The 26,962-nt window shown below is 38.6% G+C and overlaps 1 protein-coding gene and 1 long non-coding RNA gene across 3 annotated transcripts in view; one reads left to right on the forward strand and one right to left on the reverse strand.

The window, feature by feature from the left end:
- PDCD6IP (programmed cell death 6 interacting protein) overlaps positions 1–18,629 on the reverse strand; it is a 69,386-nt gene extending 50,757 nt beyond the window's left edge. Inside the window, exons 1-3 of one of the 2 annotated variants that reach the window (XM_055284124.2) lie at positions 18,232–18,629; positions 5,083–5,137; positions 3,575–3,644 (exon numbers count right to left, since the gene is read on the reverse strand). In XM_055284124.2, coding sequence (XP_055140099.1) covers positions 3,575–3,644; positions 5,083–5,137; positions 18,232–18,440 — 334 coding nt within the window. In that variant the 5' untranslated portion in view covers positions 18,441–18,629. The remainder of the gene's footprint in view (positions 1–3,574; positions 3,645–5,082; positions 5,138–18,231) is intronic. The other variant, XM_055284114.2, reaches the window with a different exon arrangement.
- LOC134731818 (uncharacterized) lies at positions 18,133–21,494 on the forward strand. The gene is made up of 2 exons (XR_010114420.1): positions 18,133–19,004; positions 19,163–21,494. It is a non-coding gene; the product is annotated as an uncharacterized lncRNA (long non-coding RNA).
- Positions 21,495–26,962: the final 5,468 nt, after the last annotated feature.

The following is a 26,962-nucleotide window of genomic DNA, read 5'->3' on the forward strand; positions in this document are numbered from 1 at the left end:
CCTGACCTCGTGATCCACCTGCCTCGGCCTCCCAAAGTGCTGGGATTACAGGCGTGAGCCACTGCGCCCGGCCACCTGGAGATATTTCCAAAGATACTAATTCCAGTGCCCTACTCCAAAACTTTCTCCTATCACATCTGGCACTCTGTATCTTCATCTTTAAAGATAAACCTTTAACATTTTTCCCAGGTAATACTAATACGCAGCCAGGTTTGGGAACCACTGGACCACATCACCTTTGAAACTCTTCTGGCATTCTTTCACATCTCTATTTTACCCTGGTTCCTGTAAGATATGAAAGCTTTTTCTCAACCTCATTCCCAGAACCTCTTCCTCTATTTCCCCTGAATGTTATATTACTTAGCTCTGACTTTGATACCTTTCTCAGTCAATTATCTGCCAGAAGGAATAAATTTATTATCACCTAATAATTGTTCCCGAATGTATATATCTTTCTCTTCTGAGCTTTAAATCCTTTATTTCAAAATGCCAGAGAAACGTCTACCCAGACGTAACACAGAAAAATCAGACTCAACCTTTCTACTAAAAGGAATAAATATCCAACAGGTCAAACCAACTTATTAAATCTCAGAGTCAAGCCTCAACTCCTACTCTTCCTTCTGACTGGCAGTCAGCAAATTCAGTCAACTTCACCTCTGAAAAGTCTGAAATCCCTCTCTTCTGTGACTCGCACACACTAGCTTATCTAACCTCATCATCTCTCATCAGTCTCCTAACTGGTCTGTTTCTCTCTCTAGTCCCGGGAGTTAGGCCTTCTAGATTCATATTCCAGCTTTATTAAATCCTAACCATATGACTTCAGAAAATCACGTAATCTTTCTAAACCAGTTTGTTCAGCTGGCAATAATAGTGCCTTCTCCTCATTAAGCTATTGGAGAATTCAGTAAGATTAATTATAAAGTCCCTTCCAGAGTGCCTGGGTAAAATAAATGCCCAATAAACATGCACTATTATTATATAAGAGGGAAAAGTACGAAGTCAGGAGCATAATATTTGCAACTCTTCACAATCTGCTAATACCATCACCCCCCATAATCCCCAATTCAACCTATAGTTAAAAGCCATAACAATAATTATTATTAAATTAACATTATATATAATATCTACTATAAAATATATATTTCCATTTCCTCACCTATATATAAGTATAAACCTTATATAAGATATATAGATATATGTATGTATATGGTATGCACATACTATATAATACATATTATATATCTATATCTTATAAGGTATATAGTATACATTATAGCATACCTTATATAATGAATATGTATACTATAAAAAGGATATACCATAAGACATATTATAATACTTATAATACATGTGTATATATACATATTTCTTATATATTATACAATATATACATATATGTATAATATATGAATATATAAATATAGTATACATATTATATATATTATACATACACATAAATGTATGTATGTATATATGAATACAAATATATACTATATACGTATGTATATGTAAGTATATATACATGTGTATATTATATGTATATAATACATATTATACACACACACGTGTGTATTATATGTATATAATACATATTATACACACACGTGTGTGTGCATATGTATTATACATACGTATAATATGTATTATATACATATTATATACACACACGTGTGTGTATAATGTGTGTATAATACATATTATATACACACACGTGTGTGTATAATGTGTGTATAATACATATTATATACACACACGTGTGTGTATAATGTGTGTATAATACATATTATATACACACACGTGTGTGTTATATGTATATAATACATATTATATACACACACGTGTGTGTGTTATGTATATAATACATATATACACACGCGTGTGTGTGTATATATGTATATAATACATATTATATATACACGCGTGTGTGTTATATGTATATAATACATATTATATACACATGCGTGTGTTATATGTATATAATACATATATACACACGTGTGTGTGTTATATGTATATAATACATATTATATATACATATATACATGTATTATATACATAATACACATTATATATACATACATATACAATACACATTATACATACATATACAATACACATATATGCATATAATACACATTATATATAATACACATTATATATGTATATATAATGCACATTATATATAATACACGTTATATATAATACACATTATATATGCATATATATGCATATATCATGCACATTTTATATGCATAAATACACATTATATATGCATATATAATACACATTATATATGCATATATAATACGCATTATATATGCATATATATTATATATGCATAAATACATATATGCATATAATACATATATACACATTATATATAATACACATTATATATGCATATGTAATACACATTATATATGCATATGTAATACACATTATGTATGCATATGTAATACACATTATATATGCATATGTAATACACATTATATATGCATATGTAATACACATTATATATGCATATGTAATACACATTATATATGCATATGTAATACATATATGCATATAATACATATATGCATATGTAATACATATATGCATATAATACATATATACATATGTATGTCATATACATTGTATATACATATAATATACATCTATCATATATACATTACAATGTTATATAATAATATAATTATTCATTGCAGCTAATAAAGCACTGTTCTTAGGACTTTACATGTATTCACTCATTTAATCCACATAAGAATCCAATGGAATAGGCCAGGGGCTCACAGCTGTAATCCCTGCACTTTGGGAGGCCGAGGTGGGTGGATCACCTGAGGTCGGGAGTTCGAGACCAGCCTGGCCAACATGGTGAAACCCCATCTCTACTAAAAAAGTTACCCGGGTGTGGTGGCGGGTGCTTGTAATCCCAGCTGAGGCAGGAGAATAGGAGAATCACTTGAACCCAGTAAGCAGAGGTTGCAGTGAGCCAAGATCGTGCCACTGCACTCCATCCTGGGCAACAAGAGCAAAACTGTCTCAAAAAAAAAAAGAATCCAATGAGATAAACAGTATTATCTCCATTTCACAGAAAAGAAAATTAAGGCACAGAGAGGTTATCTTGCTGGAGCTGGTAGATCAAAAGTCCTCACCCTTCTGACCTATGGTTATGATTTTGTATCTGTAATATTATTTTCTACAAATCCATCCTTCAAGGCCTAACTCAAACACTGTCTACTTTCAAAAGGTAGAATTACTTTCTTCCTCATATATGCTTCCGTGAGTTTGTTCATAGGCTTATATTACATATTACACTTTTAAATGATCAACTATCTTCCCAACAACTAAGTACATCGGTTTTATTCATTTTTATAACTAGGACAGTGCCTGGCAAGGCATGGGCTCTCTACAAATATTTCAAAATTGCATTAAAAGTTGAAGTTAAAAAGAGAATGAGATGTAAAAAACTTTAGTATTTACAAAGAGTCATTAGGATAACAATTTTAAAAACTAAAAATAATGCAAAGTAGTTAGACCAATTTTCCTATCACTTTTATTAAAAATTACATACCCAGTTTTACAGAGCCTCCAAAAAGTGAACCTTTATCAAAAGCATCCTTCCAGGTAAATGTCAAGCAGATCTGGATAGAATGAAAGAAAACAGAAAATTACGTTACCTTCCTGAATCTCATTAAATATTGTCTTCTTTGAAGAAAAATCCACCATGAAAAAAAGGACAAAAGCTCAAAATATTATCTCCTATAACCACCCAACTTCCTTTCCTTCTCCTTTTAAACTGAAATTTAAAAAAAGTAAAATACTGGCACTGGGATATTTCAAATGGTCGTTCTGCCTTGGTAGTCATAAACACTATCTTATTCATCTTTATAAACACACAATGACTTTAACGTAACAAAATAAGTAGTAGATGCTTGTCAAATAAGCCAAGTGAAGCAAGGGAAATAAAAGTAAGTACTACAGGTTTCCTAGAAGATGAAATTAAAAACTATTCCATGATGACAAAAGTAGGAGAATGGTTATTTTGGGGGATGGGTTAATATTTTATTTATTTATCTAGGTGGTGGTTATACAGGCATATTCACTTTGTAAGATTCAAGCTATACCCATGATTTGTTCACTTTTCTGTATGCTACATGAAAATTAAATGTTTACTTTATTAAAAAACTCTCTCTGCTCCTGAAATATGTGTTATCACATACAAAGATTAGAAAGAAATAAACCTCATTTAAATTTTTTATTGCAATCTAATACAAAAATTTCTAAATTCTTGATTAGGGAAATTTTCAAACATACAGAAAAACTGAAGAGAATAAAGAGAATGAACTCCAGTATATCCATCAGCAGCTTTAGTCTTTTGCCCTTCTTGGTTCATCTACCTCCCAACTTGCCCTGCCTCCAGCCACCTACACTTTTTTTCCAGGAATATTTTAAAGGAAACCTCAACATATAATTATTTCACCTGTAAAAACTTTAGGACAAGAATGTTTAAAGTACTTTTCTTATAACTATTTTAAAATTTAAAAGTATCACTAATTTTAAAATCTTTATCGAATCTCCAAAGTAAAACAATAAGAAATTATCAGCATTTTCAACATCTAGCCTTTAAGGAGAAAATAAAGTTGACAGTCATGTAATTAGCATTTAATCAAAACAGCATTTGCAACTTTCACATGCAAATGTAACTTGTGCAAATAATTTTTAAAGCACATAAACTGAGACTAATAATTCCTGAATTGTGCAGTTTCCTTCCTAATTCTGAAAAAGTCAAAGGGAAGGACACAATAGATTAATCAGTCAATAGATCCTACTGACATAAAATGAAGTCCAAAAAGAAAACACAAACCATTGCTCTACATGAGCCCCAGAAGTGACTGAAGAATGACATGAACAGAATTCCAGGAGATTCTTTCTTCAGAAGCACATATATTCGCATCAGACAGACCTAAAAGCTCCTATTTTTATAACACTATCTCATAAAACTCTAAAGACAGTGAAGATATTGGCAGAAGGAAATGGGTGCTATTACCATATAATTTTAAGACAGAATTAATGACTTACCTGATTTTCAGAAAATGGGAATTTGGGTTCAATAGAACAAATCTGATCATAATATCTAAAAAATAGAGCAGAATTAATAATTACCAGAGCTAAATATTACATGCATTTATGTAATTACAACTGGTTTAAAATGATGCAAAAATTATTCATGCTTATTTTGAGCAGCTATTTTATATGAAAAAAGTCTTTTCATACGTAAACCAGAAGCTTAAAAAATATATGCAGTGAAAAACTATGAACAAAAACTCATACCCACCACCACAGAAAAATATTTATCAACTGTTATTGGCTAAAAGCAAACTAACATCTGCTCCGAAAACCAAAATATTTCTTAAAAATACTATTTCTTACTAAAATAAATAAGTTTGTATCCATTAGACAAATTAGTATCTCTGGTAAACTGCCAATTAAAAACAGGTTTACCAACGTTCAAATGTTTTGGGTAAGCCCATCTCTATCTATCTCCAGCACTGCCACACAGCACATCAAAGCTACGACTGTCTTTCAGCTAGAAATTCAAGTTTCCTAGACAATCTCTCCATCTCCTTTCTCATTCTTTCCAAACTGTTTTCTGCATAGCAGCCAGAATGATCACAAAATATAAAGCAGTCTTCCCCCCCATCAGGGTGAGCTGTCAGTCAGCAAGTCTGTCAGGGAAAGGAGGAGAAAGGGGTCAGGCCAAGCTTTCTAACTGGCCTCTAAGCTTTCCGCCTTTCCTTTTTCCCTTATACTTCCCCCACCCCTTCATCAGGGGTATTTTTGTAATGATTATTTCTAGGGGCAAATTTTCAGCAGGAGTGGGCAACATATCTAAGACCAAGCTTTTGGCTGGCATGGCTATGAGTTTGGTTATAAACAGGAAAAACTACGCAATTAAGTAAATACATTGAAGATAATGGAAGCCAAGTTTCTCAAGGTCAGAGATACAAATACCTGAAAGGGCCAGGCACAGTGGATCATGCCTGTAATCCTAGCACCCTGGGAGGCTGAGGCGGGTGGATCACTTGAGCCCAGAGTTCGAGACCAGCCTAGGCAACACAGTGAAACCCTGTCTCTACTAAAAATACAAACATTAGCCAGGCATGGTGGCGCACACCTGTGGTCACAGCTACTCATGAGGCTGAGGTGGGAGGATAGCACCACTGTACTCCAGCCTGGGCAAGACCTGTCTCAAAAAAACAAACAAAAAAAATCCACAAATATGAGAAGACAGAAGGTTAGAATAACTCCACAGTTTTAAACTGGAACTGGAACTGGAGATATCAATGTGAACTTTTTTTGCTTGTTTACAGACAGGGTATCATTCTGTTGCCCAGGCTGCAGTACAGTAGTGCAATCATAGTACATGGTAACCTTGAACTCCCAGGCTCAAGCAATCTGCCCACTTCAGCCCCTGAGTTGCCAGGACTACAGGTGCATGTCACTGCACCCAGCTAGTTTTTTAACTCATTTTTTAAAGGTAGCAGAGAGAAATAAAAACAAGTATAAATGTGTAAGTATGTATTTCCTAAATGTATATGCTAAGAGGGCCTATAAGCAGTAACACTTCACAGTAGCAATAAGCACACCTACTGCCCAGATGATCTTTTGCATTAAAAGGAGCCAAGGGCTCCTTAGAGAAATGGCTGACTCAAGGGCTGAGACTGAAAAAATTCAATATTCAAGCCTAAAACATCTTGCTATGCCAGAAAGTTAAGGAAGTACTCAAAAAATGATGAGGACATGTCAAAAGGGCGCAGGAGGTAGCTTTAAGGGGCTTCCAATGGCTAAGCATTGAACCAATCTAAATAAAATAAGTGACAGTAAGAAATAACAACCCATTGAAGAAAAGAACACCATTCTGAAGTAAATAAACAGGTGAATAGGGAAAACTCTATCCTACAGTACCATAGTCTAGATGAAATTAGAAAAATTACCATTTGGTATCTTTCAGAGTATAATATCTAATTCTGGTAAGATTCATCAATAAATGCTAAAATAATGAAAAGTGTGTAATGAAACAGGATATTACATAGTCCCAAAGTATCTCCCCACAAAATATTTACTAATGAGTACAACATGCTTATTAACTGTAAGGTCAAGAAACCTGGCAAACACCATCTTAACCAAGCGACAAAAATAAACATTACCACTACTGAACAAATCCACATCTTATTTTTCCTGATATGCACCAGAAAGAACACAGCATCACTTCGCTCGTACTCCTATGCAAAAATGCAGAAATCACAAGAAAATGAGACAAGGCTTTATTGAGGAAAATTCTAAAAAGTAACTAGCCTGTACTCTTCAAAAATGTCAAGGTCACGAAAGACAAGAGAAAAACTGAAGAACTGGTCCAGATTGAAGGAGATTAAAGAGACACAACAATTAAATGCACTGCATGATTCTAGATTAGATCCTGAACCTGTAAATAATATTGGGAAAATCAGCAATATTCGAATGAATTCTATGGATTAAATAGTAATAATGAATCAATGCCAACTTCCTGACTTTGAAAGTTGTACTATGGTTATATAGGAGAATATCTCTGTACTCAGGAAATAAACTCTGAAGTATTAAGCAGTGAAATCCTTTGGTGGATTCCCATTATACTTAAAATTACATCCAAAAATGTTGAAGGTCTTACAGGATCTGGCTATCATCCAACTCTCCAGCCTCATCTCAGGATATTCACTATACATTCTAGTCACTAAATTATATGCTGTCTTTGCTCAGGGCCTTCACTCTTTTAATCACCATTTCTCACTTTTGTCTAGGCTGACGTTGTTATCAAAGAAAGTTTTCCTCATTCATTCATTCAACAAATATATACTAAGAGCTTACTATGCACCAAACAAAGTTTTAGGACATTAAGAATTTAGCAGTAAACATCTAAAAATCTGTGCTCTTGTGAAGCTTTTAGAGGGGAAGACAAAAAAGCAAAAATATTATATAGAAGACACTGGTAAGTGCCATGGAGAATAAAGAGACAAGAGGAATAAAGTGAATATATGAGGAGAGGTAAGAAGGCTGTCGTTTTAAATAACACGGTCATTTGACTACATGAAATAAAAGTTTTAACTTTAAAACAACATGACCATAAAAGGCATGAAAAAGGTGATGAGGTGAGCCAAGCAGATATCCGAGAATTTCCAATCTAGGGAAAATCAAGTGCCAATACCCTGGGACAAGAGGGTACTTAAGAATGTATCTGGCATGGCAAGGAGACCAATATGGCCATAGAGTGAGCAAGGAAGAAAATAGTAAGTGATGAAGTCGAAGAAGTAATGATGCCTTGAGTGCAACTGTTAAGACTTCTGAGTTTTACTATATAGTGTTAAGAGGGTGAATCATCAAAAGGTTTGGACAAAACAGCAACATGACTTATTTTCATACAGTCACCATGACTGTTGTGTAGAAAACTGACTGCAGGTGTGCACGGGCAGAAGTAGAGAGATCAGTTAGGAAGCTACTGTAGTAATCTAGTCAAGAGATGATGCTAGCACGGATCAATGTAGTCCACGGTGGCAGGAGAAGTGATAAAGTTAATCTAGGCCAGGCACTATGGCTCATGCCTGTAATCCCAACACTTTGGGAGGCTGAGGTAGGAAGATCACCTGAGCCTAGGAGTTTGAGACCACCCTGGGCAACATAGTGAGACCTCATCTCTACACATACATACACACGTTAGCCAAGTGTTGTGGTGGGCCTACAGTCCCAAGGGGACTATGCAGGGGGATAAGGTGGGAGGATCACTTGAGCCCAGGAGGTCAAGGCTGGAGTGAGCTGTGATCCCACCACTGTACTCCAGGATGGGCCATGGCATGAAATCTTGTCTCAAAAAAATACAGTCAATATAAACCTTTTTAAAATTAGTTGCCCCTCCATTTATAATCTCTCAGGTCCCTGAACATTTCCTTCATAGGATTTAACACAATTTGTGATACATTATTTGTGGGATTATGTTTATTGTCTTTTCTCTCAAAGGATTCTAAATTCCATGAAAGCAAAGACTAGATCTATTTGCTCTCTGTTTTGTTGCTAGCCCCAAGCAAATGAATCGGTAAAATGCAAAGTTTTCTTCTATCTCTGAAAAATAAAACCTAAAATTCTGGTTTGTGAATAAACAGGAGCTATCAAAGAACAAGCCGATAAGAAGGGAACAGCAAGTACTAAAGGTCTGAGGCAACCACGCCTAAAGGTGTGCTTGGCACAGCAAGGAGGCCAATATGGCTATAAAGCCAGGACTTGCAAACTTTTTCTCAACAGTGATATTCCAGACTCTGCTGGGAAAAAGGCTAACTCAAGCATATAATAAGTATGTAACTACTTATATAACAAGAGAAAAAACCCTGCCCTGCCCTGTACCTTTTTTGCCTAGGTTGGGCCATCCCAAAATTGTGGCACACAGCTGCCCAGGTGCCATCCTGGAGACATTCTCCAAAGAAAAAGTACCTGTCTGATGGAGAGGAGCCATGGGGAGACGGGAGGAGTGACCAACATGGTCAGTTTTACTCTGCCCCAGTGAGACCAAAATTCTCAGGGAGGGCCTACTGTGGGCACCTGCCCCAGCTGGCTGGAGGTGAGATAATTTGCTGAGTCACCAATTTCCAGACTGAGATTCTACCATTTAGTGCCAAGCCAATGCCAAGCAGAATATTTACTCTGGTGTAGGCAGCACCAGAGTAAGTCTGGGCAGCAATAAAGCATGGCCACTGGCCAGGGGAACAGGAGGTAGAAGCAAAGGGGAGAATGGAACAGAGGCAAACAGCTAAGCTAGTTCTCCAACACTCACAATGCTAATCCACTGGAGTGGTGCCCATAGGCCAGACAAAAACAGGCAGCTGAGCAGGCCTTATTTCGCTGACCCTTGCTATAAAGTAAACAAGGAAGGTAGTAGTAGGAAATGAGGTTACTTCCTCTGCAAATGGGTGAGGAAAAGAATAATGGCTAAACTGAATGCACTAACATTTTTATACCCATTCTCTTCACCCCAAAGTTTTTGAGGCCAACTAACAAAACCTGAGCTGTATGGGGGGAACAGGGCATTTATATCCTGTATTTGAATGATTAGAAGCTATGTGATGAAATCCTCAAAGTAAAATGGCTATCTTAGGACAGATTATAGAAGTTGAAATAAAAGTACAACAGGAGGGCAATCACTGGAAATCAACAATGTTTGATCGGTATGGAGAAAACCCCAACAAAATGAGAGAGATCAACAAATGCTTTACAAAAGAAAGCAGCCATTGCTAACTGCAGTTACCACGAGCAAAATCTGTTCCAGGAGATCCAACTACCATAAGCTACTCCTTCAATATAATTCCACAAGGCATTATCCCTCATAGTTCAGCCCAGATCTCAAGCATCAAAGTTCTCTATATAGGGAATCCACAGAAACAAGAGAATCTACCACACCCTTCTCTTTAACATTTAAGTACACTTTACTATAGCAGCAGACTCTAGCCTAGCATGTATCTCTAACAAAGTAGACCTAGGCTGCAAATTTTGTACAAGTAGGCACAAGGAAAGCCAGTATGCTAAGCCAGGGAGTTGGCAAAAACTAGCACATTGTGAAAAATAATGCTGCAAAAAAATTGGTGTCTTTGTAGATTCTATTTTAGAAATAGGGTGAATTTTTTTAACCAAAACTATAAAATCCCAAATACATTTAAAAGGTATAATGTCACAGTCTTTCAAGTCAGATAGCCCTGAGTTTGAATCCCAACTCTTAGCTATGTGATCATGAAAAAAATTATTCAATCTCTCTGAACCTCTCCTAAAGAGTAATAATACCTCCTTTAAGCGTGAGGAATAAATGGTACGGTATACTGTATATCAAGTGCTTAAAATAGTGCCTGGACACACAGGAGTACAAGTATGACAAATGGTAGTTATAGATTATTGTTTTGCAACTATGGAGAAGTACTTATATATGTTCTCCAGTATTTTATAAAACTCAACCACTTTGGCACAAATATATAATAACTCAACTTAAAAATCTCATGGGGAAAAAGAAACTAGGAAATAAATACATTTCTTTGAAATATCACAAATAGGTACAGGACAAATTCCCATTAGAAATTCTAGTTTAGGCCAGGCACGGTGGCACACGCCTGTAATCCTAGCACTTTGGGAGGCCGAGACAGGCGGATCACAAGGTCAGGAGATCAACACCATCCTGGCTAACACGGTGAAACCCCGTCTCTACTAAAAATACAAAAAAATTAGCCGGGCGTGGTGGCGGGCACCTGTAGTCCCAGCTACATGGTAGGCTGAGGCAGGAGAATGGCGTGAACCTGGGAAGCGGAGCTTGCAGTGAGCTGAGATTGCGCCACTGCACTCCAGCCTGGGCGACTGAGTAAGACTCCGTCTCAAAAAACAAAAAAAGAAATTCTAGTTTAAAAAAAAAAAAAAATTGGCCAGGTATGGTGGCTCACACCTGTAATCCCAGCACTTGGGAGGCCAAGACAGGAGGATTGCTTGAGTTCAGGAGTTCAAGACCAGCCTGGGCAACACAGCAAGACCTCCTATCTACTACAAATTTAATAATTAGCCAGGTGTGGTGGTATGCACCCACTTGGGAGGTTGAAGTAGGATTGCTTGAGCCCAGGAGATCGAGGCTGCAGTAGGCTATTGTGGTGCCACTGTACTCCAGCCTGGGCAGCTGAGCAACTGAGCCAAGGCCCTGTCTTAAAAAAACAAAAATGTTAAAATTTTTAAATAAAGATTAAATTCTATATTTAATTTTTAAAAAGGAAAAAAAAATTTTTTTTTTTTTTTTTGAGACAGTGTCTCACTCTGTCACCCAGGCTACAGTGCAGTGGCGTGATCTTGGCTCACTGCAACCTCCATTTCCCGGGTTCAAGCAATTCTCTGCCTCAGCCTCCCGAGCAGCTGCGATTACAGGCACCCGCCACCACGACCGGCTAATTTTTTGTATTTTTAGTAGAGACAGGGTTTCACCATTTTGGCCAGGCTGATCTCGAACTCCTGACCTTGTGATCCACCCGCCTCAGCCTCCCAAAGTGCTGGGATTACAGGCATGAGCCACAGCACCCAGCCAGAAAAGAATTTTTTACTTTAAGGGGAAGAAGGTGTGGGGATCAAGAACAACCAATCCACATGGCCAAAATAATACTGCAATGCTAATTCACACAACCCTATTCAGCTGCAATCTGTATTTAGGGATGTGCAATTCCAGACCACCAACTAGAGGATGAAACAAGAGAATCAGAAGAGCTGGGCCAGAGATATTGGCTGGAGTTCATAGATTCTTTCTGAACTTTATTTTCACACTTCTTTCTTCACCCAATTTAACACATGAAAAATCATTAATCAAGCACTACTGCAGCAGAGAGTATGGCAAAAAGTAACTAGCTGGGGAATCAAGAGGTCAGGATCCTAGTCCAGTTCTGCCATAAAGATAGCTGTGTGTGTGGGCTTAAACCTCCTGTGTAAAGCACCTCAGAAGATTCTTCTTACAGATACACAGAATGATGATAGTCCTGATAAGCTATTTACTAAACACCAGAAAAGTCAAAACACAGAAAAACAAATCAGATTTTAAATCTTCCCGTATGTTTATTCATCTATGCGGAATAAAATTACGGAGCCAAAAAGGTCTGCCAATTATAGATATTCCTTGAGACCAGGGACCAAGTATATCTTTATATCCTCCACATTGTCTCCTACAGTATGGTTCACACAGACTCTCCATTAGTATTTGGTTAACAAATTGTAGCAATGTCATTGTGCTAATATTATCTCAATATTGAGACAGCCAGGTGGGAGGGGGTCCCTGGAGAAACTCCAACCAGCCTGTTCACTACGGTTCAGCCTTGGGAAGTTTCATAGGGAGGAGCCTGGCCCCTCCTCTTCCTGTGTGGAACCTGAGATTCAAGCTGCGGGCAGGACGTGCTCTAACCTGGGACTCTAGCCTTGCGAGGCTGTTTCCCCTTTTTCTTCCTTTTCACCCAATAAAACCCTGCTTTACTCACCCTTCAAACCGTCTGCAAGTCTAAATTTTCATGGTCGTGGGACAAAGAAAAGTTCTGCAAAGAGTATGTTCACCACCAAACCAACAATGAGAATCCAAACAACAGTTGTGAAGTAAAACAGAACATTTTCTTTACTGATCTATAAAACACTACCCTGTAGAAAATATTTCAGAAATTAAAAGAGTATTCCACCAACTTCATTTTACAAATGAAAAAGACAGTAGGATGCAACCAATACAGACTGAAAAAAAAATACACGGTCCTAAAATATATTAGAAAAACCAAAAAGATGGAAAACTAACCAATCAATACAAAAAGATAGAAAAAGGGAACAAAGAACAAAAAATGAATGACAAGGGCAGAAAACCAACCAAAAAGCCTTGGTTTTAAACAAAGAAAAGGTGGCTCCAAACCTTTGGCAAATCTGAGGGAGGAAAATCACACATAACACATGCACAACATTAGGAATAAGAAAAAAAATCTTAACTACAGATTATGAGATGACAACATTTTGGGAGAACTTCCATGTGACAGAAGATAGAATAAACACAGTTGAGAGACAAGAAACAGATTGGAAGATTTTTGCAACATTAACTAATGAAAAAAGTATAAGTATCCAGAAAATGCTACAACTCCTACAAATTAGTAAGGAAAAAACAACTCAATAGAAAATGGGCAAAAGAAAAGAACAAGCAATCACAGAAAAAGAAACAAAGTGGCCAGTAAACAAAAACAAAAACTGTTCAACCTCAGTAAAGTAAGAAGAATGCAAACTAAAGGTACTATCTCTCACCCATCAGTTTAGCAAAAAGCAATAAATTAAATTATTAATCAGCAAGTATTAGCAAGGATATGGAGGAATAAAATACTCCCATATACCTGCTGATGAGAATGTAAATTGTTACAAGCACTGTGGAGAGCTGAAAATGCAAACAACTTCCTCTTACAGTTAAACAAATAAATCTGAATAAACACCCTTCTTTGCTCCCCACCAAAACCCACTAAAACAAGAATTTAAAAATGTAAAAGATGTACATGAACATGGACAAAAAGAATGGGAGAGGACACACAGGATATAAGAGGTTTCAACAAAATTTACTAAAAGGTGAAAAGTGAATGAAAAAGAGAAAGCCAAAATCTAACTGGCTCAGAGAGGAAGGGAGCCAAAGCAGAAGCCAAATCATGCCAGAGAAGCCAGAAAAGGATCTGAATTAAGAAACATGAGGTACCTCTGAAGATAGTTCAATGTGAGGCTGGAACGAGAAGGTATGGTTGAAAATCCTTCAAAGAAAACTGCAGGCTCCCAGATCCTCTACTCTGAGGGTAGGTTTACTCTCAGAAAAATGTCAGAGATTGGCTGGGCGCGGTGGCTCACGCCTGTAATCCCAGCACTTTGGGAGGCCGAGGCAGGTGGATCACCTGAGGTCAGGAGTTCGAGACCAGCCTGACCAACACAAAGAAATCCCGTCTCTACAAAAATACAAAATTAGCCAGGCAGAGTGGCTCACGCCTGTAAATCCCAGCTACTCAGGAGGCTGAGGCAGGAGAATCGCTTGAACCCGGGAGGCGGAGGTTGTGGTGAGCCGAGATCATGCCATTGCTCTCCAGCCTGGGCAACAAGAGCAAAACTCCACCTCAAAAAAAAAAAAGAAAAAGAAAAAATGTCAGAGATATCAAACACAACTAAGGTGGAGATCAAGCACTGCTAAGTGGGGTAGGGAGTGCTAATTGACTACATCATTATCAGTCTATCCTATTCCTTATTAACGAAACTGTGTACCTTTAGCTGAGTATACAGCTGCTCATAATGAAAATTCCTTTTCCTAGCATCCTATGAGGACACACAAAATGGCCGGTAACATATAGGCAGGGTGTTGTGGAACAGTTGCCAGGAAACACCCTAAAGGGCGAGCCCCGTGCCTTTCTCCATCCTACTACCTGGAACTTGGATATAATTGCAACCTGGACCTGAGAACAGTATTCTAGGTTTCAAACAGCAGAAAGCTGAAAGGAATCTGAGCCCCAATTAACTCCACAGAACCACTATACCAGCCCTGGACTACCAGAACTACCTACCTGCCAACTTTTTACAAAATAAAATCTTAACTCACAATTTGGGATCTACCACATAGAAATGAACCTAACCCTAATGCAGGTATCATACTAAAAATAGATGTACCTGATAGACTGCATACATGATTGTTAAGATCCCCAACCTCCATTCCCCAGGATAAAATTTAGAAAGCTGGTAAGCAGACTTTTTCATGGAAGACTAGAAGCTTTCTCTCTAAAGAAATTGATCACCACAAAAGAAATTACACAATGCTGGTAACTGGTATATCTGGAGCTTCAAATAAAATACAAAATAAAAAATAAAAAACCAGCAGGGTTCCCATTTGATCACCCTAGGTCACCATTTACCAAGGTCTAATCAATTTTTAGTAAAAGCCACTTTATAAAGGAAGAAGTATCACAAAAGAGTTTTTTGTTGTTGTTTTGTTTTGTTTCGAGAAAGGGTCTCAGTATGTAGTTCAGGCTGGTTTCAACTCCTGGGCTCTAGTGATCCTTCTGCCTCAGCTAGAATTATGAGTGCATGCTACCACACACAGAACAAACGAGTTTTTAAGTACTCATCCTCATTATTATAATATGCATAAATGTGTATTTTAGGAAATTTTAATAGAACACCTACAAGTTAGTAATAAGAAAACAAGTCTATCACTGGAGCAATGTATGGAGCTGCATATCAGGACTTATCAAGCTGGCTTCAATTATTTAGGAATTAGTTTAAACTCTCTTTTTCAAAGTTCATTAGTTTAAAAGTTCATTAAGTTAAAAAATTAGTGTTAAGTTTACACAACTATCCAAACATAATTATTAAAAATAAGAATTCTGCCGGATTTGAATGAACATCACACAACTGATTCACATCTAATTTTACAGCATATATATCTACGCAACTTTTGTACCTACCTCCATTATAAACTTCAGCAATATCTCCAAGCTTACCCTAACCCCTCTAGAAGACCAAAAAGTGAAAATACTTAATATTTGTTGAATTAATGTGGCAGGAGGGGATTATACAGAGGTGACTAAAGAAACATGGTTAGTTTCAAAGGACTATATCTACAACAGGTCCACTACCTAGGAACAGTTCACACATTTAAGTCTGGTAAAAAGAATAAAGGAATGAACAAATGAATTAAGTTTTAAAGTTGACAGGAGAACCGTATCCAAACCATTATCCACCAACTTCCCAAGTCTATTAGCTTAAAACCCATGCACCAAGTGCTTCTGAAGACTCCAAATCTGAGGACTGGAACCAAATTTGATATATTCAACAAGATTTTTATCACAGGGTTCATTATACCACAACTATGTTTTCTTAATATTACTAATGGAAAATCCTCACTGAATGCTATTCATGCCTACATAAAAATTACCTTGAAATTGTTTAATTATGTTAATTCTAAAGAATGGCTAAGTATTTCTAGGTTAACTTTTAAAAAAATGCTTATGCTATTAGACCAATGATCCTCGCAGCCCAACAGTTCTAGCTGTAAAATTTGACACCAAGGGGTCTTAATTCCTCTGAGCAATCTATTCAATACCCCTTCCTTCGGAGAACCAACCCTTCCCCAGTCCGGACTCATCTTGCTTTGATCCATGGGGTAAGGAGAAATTAAACCGGTTGGATGACGCAGATAAGGGCAATTAACTTAGCCCGTTTCCCACCATCATAAATGGGTGCAAACCAACCCAGGAGCCTCCCATGGACTTCCACCAGAGCTAAGGAGAAAAGCACTCTCTTCTGTAAGATACTGAGTGTTGTAGACGATTGTAATTACACTACAGCCATCCGTCTCAATACATGAACAAAGCTTTCGAGGGAAGTATCACGGAGGCAAGACGATCTCCAGTGATACCTAAAGCTAAGGAAGGAATATCCCTATACTTTTCAGTTAGCAGAATAAATCTTTTTTTTTTTTTTTTTTTTTGAGACGGAGTGTTGCTCTGTCGCCCAGGCTGGAGTGCACTGGCGCGATCTCGGCTCACTGCAAGATCCGTCTCCCGGGTTCACACCATTCTCCTGCCTCAGCCTCCCGAGTGGCTGGGACTACAGGCACCCGCCACCACGCCCGGCTCATTTTTTGTATTTTTAGTAGAGACGGGGTTTCATCGTGCTAGCCAGGATGGTGTCGATCTCCTGACCTCGTGATCCGCCCGCCTCGGCCTCCCAAAGTGCTGGGATTACAGGCGTGAGCCACCGCGCCCGGCAGAATAAGTCTTTTCTTAGCTCAAGCTAGTTTAGCCTGGGTTTCTGCTACATGGATTGGAATACAATTGTGATTCTCCTGTGCAACAAGTATAATATACTATACGGAGAAAACGAGATTAACAAGGTAGGCAAAAGAAATTTTTAACTATAAAATGCTACAAAAATGTTCTTATAAGTATCATGAAAGGAACCCTCATTAAATCAGCATGAGCTAAATAAGCATTTGCTAAAATAACACATTTACTCTACTGTGTATATACCTGTTTGTGAACAAACTGCTTTTAAACAACCTACCTTGAACGGTTCTATTATGTAACTAGAGTTTTATTTCAAATAGTTGTAGCTCCTAACTTTCAGAATTCTCCAACTATCATTTGATTATTTTGAACTGAGGAAGACAGTCCATTTCACGTGGACAATGTGATGAGCTGATCAGACATTTGGTCCAGTGTCCCAATTCCCCCACTTCCTTCAAGCAACTACTATTATGAAATCTAAATGTGGCCCAAGAAAGACAATGATGGAAAAATGGGGGGAAAGGGGAAGCTTCAGCTAGAGACCCAAAAAAGTGAAAACTAGTTCTAAGTAAATGTGGCAAAAGAGATCAGTACACGGCAGACTGCTGCTCCCAGGTATCTGATCCATGGAGCCCTCGCCGACCAAGGGCTGGGGTAGGCGTGCAGGCAGGACAAGCGGGCAGTCACAGCGGGCCTGCAGGGCGGGTCCTGCTCACCAGCAAAGAATGCAGACCACACCTACGCGCCTGGTCAGGCCGGGGCGGGGCGAGGCGGCTCGGCCCAGGTTACAGGATTGAGGGAAGGGGGGAGACAGGGAGAGGGGCGGCGAGGGACGGCTGGCAGACAACCTACCCACTCCCAGCCCCGCGCCCACCTCAGAAGCGTCTCAAGCGCGCCCTCGTGCTTGTCCAGCGGGCGACCGACTGCGGCGCGGCGCAGCTTGCTGAGCTCCTCCGCCGCGCGGCAGTACTGGGCCTGCTCTTCCCCGCCGCTCGGGTAAGTCTGCTGGATGAACTTCACCAGCGGCTTGGCCAGGTCCACCTCTGAGGTCTTTTTCAGCTGCACCGAGATGAATGTCGCCATGATCAGCGCCTCCGCCGCGGTTCGGGCCAAACAGACCGCGGACAGCTTACGAGGGCCGAGGAGAGAGAAGTATCGGGCTGGCGGACTGGCGGACTGACTGGCTGACGGACTTGGGCTCCGCTTGCGTTCCGGGTCCGGCAACTTCCGGGAGCTCCAGCGCAGGCGCACTGGATGCGGGGTCCTTAAGCTGTTCGCGGTCACGTGAAGGTGTCGCGGCGGCGACGCCCACCTGGACCCAGTTTACCCTGTACTATGCTGCAAAATATTACTTTCTCCCCATCTGGAATTCTTCCCTTCCTCCCTGCCGCAGTGGCGTACTGAGCACTTTGACGTAAGAGTATTCCTCCACTCGAACAACCCCCTGGAGAAGTACTCCTGTCACTGCCACCTGCGAGAGTTTGCGGCTACCTCCCCAAGAGGCAGTCCCAGGGTTATTGTGACCTGTGATGTTTATTCAACTACTGTTGACGGGCTGCTGTGCACAGGTACGGAGTGCACAGGGAACCTAGTAGGCAAGACCCCTGCCATCGTGCAGCTCACTGTCAGGTTGACACAGACCTTAAGGTAAACGGAAAAAGTATCAGGAAAAAAACAGGGTGCTTGGGATTTAGGAGATGTTAAGATCGCTTGGAGGACCCTAATTTAAATAAGATAAAGAAAGTAGGCTTTCTCCGAGTAGGTGAACTGGAAATGAACCTGTGTCTGTGGTTGCTGTTTTGTAGAAAGAACAAAATTTTAAATAAATTAAAAACGACACCTGTAATTTGAGAAGATGCTTGATATCAGAAGAGGAGAAGAGTGGAGAGGGGTGGAGTGGCAAAGGAGAGCCTCCAAACCAAAAGCCTGCGTGCAGAGGCCCTAAGAGGCAAGCACTTACCATGTTTCGGGACTGGAAACGAAACATGTGACAAGACCTTTAAAAACAAATAGAATGGGATGGAATAAAGTTGGATGAGTAAGCAGGCATCAAATCGTTCAGAAACTCGTAGTCCAAGTTGAAGAATTTGTTTAGTATTGTATAATAAATGCAGAGGAAGCTATATACACTTATAATTTACATTTTTTAAAGGCCACGTTGTAGCTCAATCGGATAGTTTGTCTTTTGATGGGATGTAGTATACAGTATCATCATGGTATATTCCAGGCAAAAATATTTAACTTGAATCTGTCAAGCCTTTGCATCTAACACAGTTTATAAAAAATACAACTGATAGATGAACAAACTAAATGATGCCAGAGGAAGTAACTAGACAGATCCAGAAGGTGAAACATTCTGCAGGATAACTGGCCCATCTCTTCAACAATTTGTCATGATAAAAGCAACTGCTTTATGAAAAGAAATTTAAGGGACATAACAGTTTGAATTGGATCCTGGTTTGAACAGGCTGTCTATAAAATGCATTTTCAGGACCATGAAAGAAATACGAATGTAGATGGACTGAGTATTGGATAAAATAGAACTGTATTGCCATGGAAAAGATCATTAACTGAAAAGGGCAAGTCATGAAATAGTATGTTACAGCGTCTCATTTTGGTTAAAAAATGCACACATATGTATTTATGTACAATGAAAAAAATGGTGGGCTTACACCCTAAGGTGTTAGTAGTGGTAATCTTTGGAAGTGGAAATGTGTACTTTTTTTCTTTGTGTTTGCCTATCTTTTTCATTGTAACTTTTGCAGCACATAGACTACTTTCATTGTAGTAAAAGTTTATTTTACCACAATTTTTTTTTTTTTATTTTAAGAGTCTCACTCTGTCACCCAGGCAGGAGTGCAGTGGCACAATCTCAGCTCACTGCAACCTCCGCCTCCCAGGTTCAAGCTATTCTCCTGCCTCAGCCTCCTGAGTAGCTGGGGCTACAGGTGCACACCACCATGCCTGGCTAATTTTTGTATTTTTAATAGAGACTGGATTTGACGATGTTGGCCTGGCTGGTCTCGAACTCCTGGCCTCAAGTGATCCACCTGCTTCAACCTCCCGAAGTGCTGGGATTACAGGCGGGAGCCACTGCACCCGGCCTATTTTACCACAGTTTATAAAAAATTTTGTTTATTTTAATTAAGCTATTCTATGTTAACATAAGTAGCCACCCTTGGCTGATGCATAAAGAAAACATTAGAGAAAGGAAAGAATGGAAGCAAGGAGGCAAATCATGAGACCATTTCAGAAATCAAGACGAGATCAGGAAAGCTAACATTAGCAAGAGTGAACCAAACTGATAATATCTTTGAGTTTAAAACTGAAGAATTTACCAATGAACTGCATAGGAAAGTAAAGAAAAGGGAGTGGTCAAGGATAGATCCTGGTTTTTGGGCCTGAACATCTGAGTGGTTAGTAGAATCATTACCAGTTGATAACCCATGGAAGAGGGTGGGGGATGGGTGGTGTCTTATAAGTTGGTTGACAGGACTGACCCATTGGGAAGATAATGAAGAAGCGAAGTATATGAAAAGAGGAGGAGAAAGGGTAACCAGAGGAGAGAGGATACAAAGGGAGTGATTAGCCATCAGAAAGATGAGGGGACATTTGTTGAGGCAGATGGCGGCGAAAAGAAAGTTAACATAGATGTGGTTAGTTTTGTGGCATTGACCAAAGGAAGATTAAGGTGATACTATCTGATGGCTTGGAATGAAAACCAAACTCTGCCACAACATGATGGTCTTTCTCTGCAACTTCATATTTTGCCTCTTGTTCCTCATTTGTTACCACTGAGTCACAGTGGTCTTTTAGTTTCTCAAACTCACCAAGATCTTTCTTGCCTCATGTGACCTAGAATGTTTTCTCCCTTTCTTCATTTCTCAGTTGAAAGGTCTCCTCTCCTCATCATCACACTATCTAAAGTAGATTCCCTCCCTTGTTAACCTCTAGCGCAGCCATTAGTTCCTTCATAACACTTATCCTAACTTGCAAGTATTTTGTTTGTTGATTTAATTTTTATCTGACTTCCCCACTAGAATGTAAGCTCCATGAGGGCAAAAATTGTGTGTTTTGTATACTGATACATCTCTAGCACTTGGTGTAGCAGGCACTCAATAAATATTGTTAAATAAGTTTCACCCTTGTAAATATATATATATATATAATATATATTCTCTACTTTCAAAATAACACACTTTCACCAACAACAAGCACTCCAGCTAATTAGGCAATAGGCCAATAAGCAAAGAATAATGGTATATTAGTCAAGATTGGCTAGCTTATGCTCTGACAATAAACAATTTCAAAATCTCAGTTTCAATTTTAAACTCAAAGATACTAATAGACATTTGTTCTTTGCTCACACAAAGTCTAATATGGAACAGGCTTAGAGTTGTCCTCCAACCAGTGTCTGAGCAATCCAGACCACTTTGATCTTGTAACTCTGCCATCCCAAAACGAGATTCCACTTTCACTGCAGAAGAGGGAATTTATAGCATCATGCAGCAGCTTGTCACTACCTCAGCCCTCCCACTTCCACTTGCATTTCACTAGCTAGAACCTTTCACATGGCTCCACCAAACTGCAATGGGACTGGGAAGGGAGAATCAGATATTAGGGAGCATTCATAATGCCTTCCAAGGGTGTGTTTCACTGCTTCCAAACTTGCTTATGATGATGTTTTTCATTTATGTAATGAAATGCCATATGTTCTTAGTGTGTATTCTCAGCATAACGAGTACATTTTGGGAATATTAAGTCAGTGGATTTTCCTTCTTGAAAATTCCTAGTTCTGGGCCTATCATTAACCCCACTTATTGAACCAGTGGAAATAGTTGCCTCTTCGAATGGACAGAACCCTGCTGAAGGCACCTTTGAGTTTCAAAATAGTGTGTTTCAAGTCCACATTGAGACGATAGCCTGAAAGTAAGCATTTATGATTTTTGGAGGAGCCTTTGTTGTTAAGGAGAAAAGAGGCTTACAGAAGTCAGATTCAGAAGACTGTAATATTTTTACAATAAATGAGAGTAAACAGTATAAGGATTTGATGTAAGGGAAGTTCCTGCAGTGCAAGAAAGAAAGTCCTTTTGGTGCTGAGCGGAACAGTCTAAGAGAGAGAAGGTGAAGAACAAAAGGAAAATGTAAATGTGGTATTCACACTTCCCTACTCCACACTCAGGATAAACCTAGAGTATGAGGTAGAGGCGGGAATCTAGAGGGGAAGAAGCATAGAATAGGAACACCCAAATAGACTTGATGAAACAAAAAACATCAAAGATGGCTCCCGTGTCACCTGGGAAGACACATTTCATGTACGGAATGGAAAAAAGGCAATGGTAAGGGACAGGAGCCCTGGATTTTTTGCAACATGCGATAGAGAACTATTTGTCTCCTTAATTTATTAGCATATTTAACTTTAAAAAATAATAATGAATGAAAGAAAAATTACCCATTTTTCAAATATGGGTGTGTAAATTTTGTCCACTTTGTACAAAAAATTTTAAAGAAACGGAAACTACTGAACACCTTATATTCAGAATTACTCCCTGTATAAGCCCGTTCCAATCCCATATACTGCTGATTAAATTTCCATCAGTTGGCAGTTCTCTAGTATCAGTTTCACTGCTATTTAAGTAACTACTGCCCTTTGCTACCAGTGTCTCTCTTGGATGAGAGTCACTTTACTTGAATAAGATAACTTCTGAGAATAAATTTATGCACTATTTTGGAAGAATTGCTCTATACAGTAAAAAATAATTCTGGATAATTGAAAGTTACCTTGTGAGTATCTGGACATTAAGGATACATTTCAAGACTCCTGTTTTCACTAAAATCCAGTATTTGTTTAAGCATATCAAGTTAAAGAGGAGCACCCTCCCCTTTCACCCTGACTATTGTTGTTAATTCGTTTTTGGAGCTATATAAGAACGTTTCTTTAATCGGTTTTCCCATAGGCATACATTAGCTCTCTATTCAAGACTTAGTAGCAGAGAGTAGTAAGTAAATGTTTATTAGTGGTTCTTCATATAAAACACATTTGAGTTTCTTAGAAGGAAACTATGCATAAAGATTACTTTCAGATATCATGTCTATAGTTCGTTAATAGAGAAGTTTCTCTGAACGTGTAGAACACTGTAATAAGATAAATAAATTTTTAAAAAGAAAAAGTAAGCATATATACAAAATGTATGTAATTTCATTTGTCTTCACTTATTTAATATTTATAACCATACGTTAAATGAAAACCAAATCCTACAAGCTTCATGGTACAAAGTTTTGGTAATACTTGGATGATCAGACTAAGTTACTCAGCAAATATTTTTTGAGCTTCCACTGTGTGCCAAACAAAATGTAGTTCAAGAGAATTCTATGACCAATCTATTAATCTATTGTATATATTTACAGAGGTCTTTATTCCACCCTTATATAAGGTAGTTCAGCAAATAGTTCATAGGAGGAGGTCTAGGAAAGCAGTTAAAGAAAGTCCTAAAATGGCAGCTCTGCAGCAAGCAGAAAGTACAACTAGCCCAGAATAAGGAGAGGGTGGAGGGCCGCAGGAGGAAGATCCAATAGAGGAAAAAAAAAGGTTGGAGGGATTAGATAGAATAAAAACCACCGGGCTTCTCGGAAAAATTATTCTTTTTCCTTTGTAATTAACAACTAATTTGTGGGAATATAATTTGAGGCTATATAAACATACTGTTCCACATTAAACTTTCTTCCATTAGTTTTAGCATACTTTGATGATTCTTCCATGAATCTAGTAGTTCTGTGATGATTGCAAAATGGTAATTTTCTTATCCATTATTCTGCCTGTATCTATTAGTTGACATTATTCTAGAAAGAAGAATTTTCCTTTCTCCCTTATTTATTCATTTATATGTTTATACCAGCATGGACCCATAGATTTTTATTTAATTTAGTAGATTATAATCTGTTATTATTTATTTTGATGCTCAGATTGTCCAAGATTTGACTGATACGAACACCCTCAAGCTGGCTCCTGTGTTCTTTTTCTTCCAATATTTTCTTTTCTTTTGTTTTCTTTTTTTTTTTTGTTTTTGTTTTGTTTTGTTTTTTTGAGACAGGGTCTTGCTCTTTTGCCCAGGCTGGAATGCAGTGGTGCAATCACAGCTCACTACAGCCTCAACCTTCCAGGCCCAGGCTCAAGCAATTATCCCACCTCGCCTCCCAAGTAGCTGGGACTACAGGTGCACACTACCATGCCTGGCTAATTTATTTATTTATTTTTTGTAAAGACGGAATCTCCCTATGTTGCCGAGGCTGGTCTCAAACTCCTGGACTCCAGGGATTCTCCTGCCTCAACTTCACAATTCATTTTTAAAATTTCAGACACAGCATAGAGTTTTGCAATAAATGCCCACCTACCCACCACCTAGATTCTAACATTAACATTTTACTATGCATGCTTTATCTCACATCTGTCCATCTAATCTTCCCTCTATCCACCCATAAATCTACCTTGCTTTTTGGATCCATTTCATAGTACATTGCAGTCATCAGTACATCAAAGGAAAAGTAAAATAAGTAAATTAATTGGTAAATAGGCAATTGATGGGAGTCAAAAGATATTTAAATGATATCAATGAATGTCGCTTAAAGCTAAAAAATTGAATAGCAGAAGGAGGTAAAGAAAAAAGGAAGTAAAGAAAAAGACTTAAAATGACGCACAAAAGAAAACCCAGTGTGATAGATTATAAAATTGGCCGCAAACCTTCGTCTCCCTTTATCATGATTTTGCAGTGTGACATTGCAGATATTCCCACCAGGAAGTGGAGTCTTTTTCTCCATGCTTTAAGTCTAGGTCGTTGATGTGAGCTGCTTTGGCCAATGGGGCATTAGCAGTTGTGATGCAAGCAGACACTTCAGTCATCAGGGTTTGTCCTCTCTTACTGCACTTGCAAACCCTGTGACCTCCATGTGTGCCGTCTTGCCTGCTGGATTATGAGAGATGTGGTTGAGTCACTCTCCTAGCCCTAACCAACAGTCTGCTAATTGTCAGACATATGAACAAGGCTATCTTAGATCATCCAACCACCAGGCAACACCCTAGGTGACCTCAGACACAGAAGCAAGCACCTGAGAGATCAGCTGAGCCAATCCAGACCAGAACTGTTAAGCCAACCTACAGAATTATGAGCTAAATAAATGGCTGGTTTTTAAGCCACTAAGTTTTGGTATGGTTTGTTATGCAACAGAAGCTAACTGATACACTATCATTATGGTACATACAAGAAACATACCTAAAACAAAATGATTGAGAAAGGCTAAATAGAAAGGAATAGACAGACATACTAGGTGCTGTGGACTGAATGTGTACCCCCAACAGTCACTTCTTGAAATTCCATTCCAAATGCGATGGTATTTGGAGGTGGGACCTTTGGAAGGTAATTAGATTGTGAGCGCAGAGCCCTCATGAATAGGATGAGTGCCATTATAAGAAGAGACGCAACAGCACTTGCTTCCTCTCTCACTCTGCTATGTGAGGATACAGTAAAATGATGTGTATATGCAAAGCAGTAAGAGGGCACTCACCAAAACCCAATCATGCTCTTAGACTTCACATCCTCCATAACTGTAAGAAATAAATGTTGTTGAAGCCACCCAATCTGTAACAGCCTGGACTAACTAGAACACCAGACAAATGGAAACAATAGGAGTGCAGGGTCGTTCTTTTGATATCAGACAATTCACACCAAAAAGGCTTAAATGTAATTAAGGACATTTCATAATGCTAAAGGCTAAAATTATCCAGAAAAAAAAAAATGTAGCTAAAAGCCACAATAAAGATAAGAGTTTGAAATATCAAACTTTTGTATCAGATAACCCAAAAGATCTGTGTACCAAGTAACACAGCAACCACCATCATAAAAAAGAAACTATAGGATTACATTTCCAAGTAATAATTTCTCATCTTTGCCCAACTCTGTGAGTAGCTAAGGGAATTTTAAAAAATATTACTCAGGGATGATCCAAAGAAGATACATTTGGAAGCAAGATAGGTGGATTAAGTCTGTGCTGAATAATAATTTATCATACCTCATTATAAGAGATGTGGCCATGGCCGGGCGTGGTGGCTCACACCTGTAATCCCAACACTTTGGGAGGCCGAGGAGGGCAGATCTCTTGAGGTTAGGAGTTTGAAAGCAGCCTGGCCAAGATGGTGAAAACCCGATTCTAATAAAAATACAAAAGAATTAGCCAGGCGTGGTGGCAGGCGCCTGTAATCCCAGCTACCGAGGAGGCTGGGACAGGAGAATCACTTGAACCAGGGAGGCGGAGGTTGCAGTGAGCTGAGATTATGCACTACTGCCTGGGCGATAAAGCGAGACTCCGTCTCATAAAAGAGAGAGAGACAGATGGCCTTGTAAAATTATAGGACAGATGGACAGATGGGAAAGTATGTATCTTCTACCTTGTGGTTAGGCTGTACTCTATGAAAATTAATATTTGTCCTTGGGAGATGGTGATTCAGCAGTCCCCTGCAGCACAGTCAGGAGAGCAAAGAAGTTCATTGATAACTCACAAGAGAAGTGAGTTCCTTCACCTGTCCTTTACTTTTTGGTGAAACCTGGATAAAG

Source organism: Symphalangus syndactylus, chromosome 1 (assembly GCF_028878055.3).
Source record: "Symphalangus syndactylus isolate Jambi chromosome 1, NHGRI_mSymSyn1-v2.1_pri, whole genome shotgun sequence".
NCBI lineage: Eukaryota > Metazoa > Chordata > Mammalia > Primates > Hylobatidae > Symphalangus > Symphalangus syndactylus.